General features: G+C 41.7%; 2 protein-coding genes across 2 annotated transcripts in view; one reads left to right on the plus strand and one right to left on the minus strand.

The window, feature by feature from the left end:
• The window catches only part of LOC103397082 (EGF-like repeat and discoidin I-like domain-containing protein 3), a 100,355-nt gene that overhangs the window by 35,409 nt on the left and 62,428 nt on the right, over positions 1–2,518 (plus strand). The window lies entirely within an intron of this gene.
• On the minus strand, positions 419–2,512 carry LOC107990198 (zinc finger BED domain-containing protein 4-like). The gene is made up of 3 exons (XM_017042640.2): positions 2,268–2,512; positions 1,118–2,180; positions 419–1,038 (listed from the first exon to the last, which is right to left on the minus strand). Exons 1-3 carry the CDS (start codon positions 2,367–2,369, stop codon positions 713–715), a joined length of 1,491 nt encoding a protein of 496 aa, XP_016898129.1. The 5' UTR covers positions 2,370–2,512; the 3' UTR covers positions 419–712.

The following is a 2,518-nucleotide window of genomic DNA, read 5'->3' on the forward strand; positions in this document are numbered from 1 at the left end:
GCACTTTGCATGTTTAAAAAAAAACAATTCTAAATCTTCATTATACTCTTAGCATCACAATAACATTTTAACATTGTTCTTTATGTTCTTTATATAATGTCATGATGACAGTCGGGACTGTCATTTCCTGTGTTTTCCTGTGTTTTCTTGTGTTGTGTACTCTCTCTCTGTGTAGGGGGCGTGGCACATCTCTCTGACTCTGCCGGACTAATCGCCGTGGCCCCCCTGCCGTTCCTCAGCACCTGCCACCAATCAGCCTATCAGTCCGACAGCATAAGAGCCCTGGCATTCCTCCCACTAGTCGTCAGATCGTCTGTTCTGCTGCAGTGGAGACGAACACTGATTTCGATTTGACTATAATTCTTGTGATTACTTTGGAAGTGCGCTTGAAAAATAAATCCTTGTGTTTCTCCTTACGGTGTCTGAGCTAGTGATGGGACGATGATACCTCAAGGGGTGTATTGACACACTAAACAAACTGTGTCGGCACTGTATTGATACTGTGTTGGTCACCCAATAGTGACCCCTGCAGTAGTTATAAAATCATTGCAGGTAAAGAAATTCCTTGTTCGTGTAAATGCTAAAACTGAGTTGGTATGTAAAATATAGCAAATTAGAGTAAAAATTCAGAGTTACAATTTTTTAACTTATGTGCACATTTGTCAACTTAACTGTTAAATCATATGAAATAAAAGACAAAAAAGTGATTAGTTCATGAATTTTTATTGAGAAACAAAAGTTTTTGGAGTGTCTTTGCTCCAAGGCGATTTCTCCTCTTACACACCAGCTCCCCAGCCTTGGAAAATACTCTTTCGCATGGTACAGACGATGATGGTGAGCAGAGAGTTTTAAGTGCAAGTTGATGAAGATGTGGGTATATTTTCTGGTTCCATTTCCAATATTGCAAAGGATCTTGGTTTCTGGGTGTGTTTGTTTCTGCCAGGTAGCGTTGGACTTCAATAATGGAGTCAGCTGTTGCGTTCCTCGTCTTCTGGGTCTCTGCAACCTCCATATCTAAAGTTTTCCAGAGATTGTGCCCTAAAAAAATAGTTAATCATTACTTTATTATCACATGATATATCATATCACAAAGTGCCACAGAAATGTATTTTCATACCTGAACTGGGTTCTGACCCATGTGAAGAGCTAGGCTCTTCTTCTCTTGGGTCAGGCTCTTGGCTCCTCATTTCTTCTGCACATTCTGACTGCAGTCTCTTCACCGCTTCACTTGCCTTTTGCTGACTAACAAATCCATTCTTTTTAAATCTGGGATCTAACAGAGTTGCCAGAGTCATCCCACTGAGAGATTCCATGCTGCAAATGGCGTCAGTTAGCCGCTTCCTCAGGTTTTCAGCCAGTTGCTGAGCAGCTGTTTTTGTCACTGTTGTGGCCTGACGTTGAAGCTCAATGTGGAGCATTCTCATCATGGGAATGACCTTCGACCCAGAGACCCTTTTTTCCTCAGACAGTTCTCTTGTAGCTTGGTCAAAAGGAGCAAGAACCCTGAGCATCTCTTCAATGATCTGACATTCTTCTGGAGTCAGTGGAGTGATGTCAGGTTTTAATGAGGCCAGTGACACCCAGACTGCCTCCTTCTGCTCAGTCATTCTTTCAAACATTTGGTAGGTACTGTTCCATCGTGTTGGCACCTCGTTTATTAATTTATGGCCCGGTGTTCCCAGCTGTTGCTGTATTTGAGTGAGCTTCTCTTTAGCAGTCACGCTCGATCGAAAGTATGTCACAATGTGTCGTGTTTTGTTGCGTATTTCAGTTATTGTTGGGATTTGATCACATGATTTTCTCACAATTAAATTCAGGGAATGGGCTATACAAATGGTATGCCGTATTTGCAGCATTCGAGCACATGCAGTCATGTTTGCTGCTGCATCAGTGACAAGACACCTGACCTTTCCTGCTATGCCCCACTCCTCCATGAGGCTCCTTTTAACCGTGGCAATGTTTTCTGCAGTGTGTTTCTGAGGAAAATGCTGCACTGCCAAGACTGATGAATGGAGTTCATGGCTTTCTTTGTCCACATAGTGGCCAGTAACAGCTAGATATGCCTCCATATTCATAGACGTCCACATATCAGCTGTTAAAGTAACAGCAACGGCACTCTGGAGGTCCTTTTTGGTTTTCTCCTTTTCCTCATATCTCTGGCTCAGCAAGTCCTTGATGGTCTGAAAATAACCATACAAATACTGTTACACCAATAAAATATAGTTATATAGTTAGTACAAACATATAATAAAAATTCTTAAACATACCTTCCTGCTTGGTAGAGCATACGAGGGTACAATAAGCTTCAGGAGCTCCCTGAATCCCTCATTTTCAACAAAGCTGAGTGGCTGACAGTCTTTGATGATCATATTGACCACTGCCTCATCCACTGCTTGCTTGTTAGGAACTGCAAGCCAAAAGGAACTATTTTGTCAAAAGCTTAATAAAAGGACTGTAATTTTTACAAACAACATCAAATAGACATAAGACGACATGGTGGTGTAGTGGTTAGCACTGT

The sequence above is a fragment of the Cynoglossus semilaevis genome, chromosome W, assembly GCF_000523025.1.
Source record: "Cynoglossus semilaevis isolate Cse_v1.0 chromosome W, Cse_v1.0, whole genome shotgun sequence".
Lineage (NCBI taxonomy): Eukaryota > Metazoa > Chordata > Actinopteri > Pleuronectiformes > Cynoglossidae > Cynoglossus > Cynoglossus semilaevis.

Excerpts from the sequence above, each read along its gene's own strand:
- LOC107990198 (XM_017042640.2), bottom strand. The coding sequence starts at position 2,369 with ATGATCATCAAAGACTGTCAGCCACTCAGCTTTGTTGAAAATGAGGGA. Across the intron at positions 2,181-2,267 it reads ATGCTCTACCAAGCAGGAAG|ACCATCAAGGACTTGCTGAG; the intron begins GTATGTTTAAGA and ends GGTTATTTTCAG. Across the intron at positions 1,039-1,117 it reads TGGGTCAGAACCCAGTTCAG|GGCACAATCTCTGGAAAACT; the intron begins GTATGAAAATAC and ends CTATTTTTTTAG.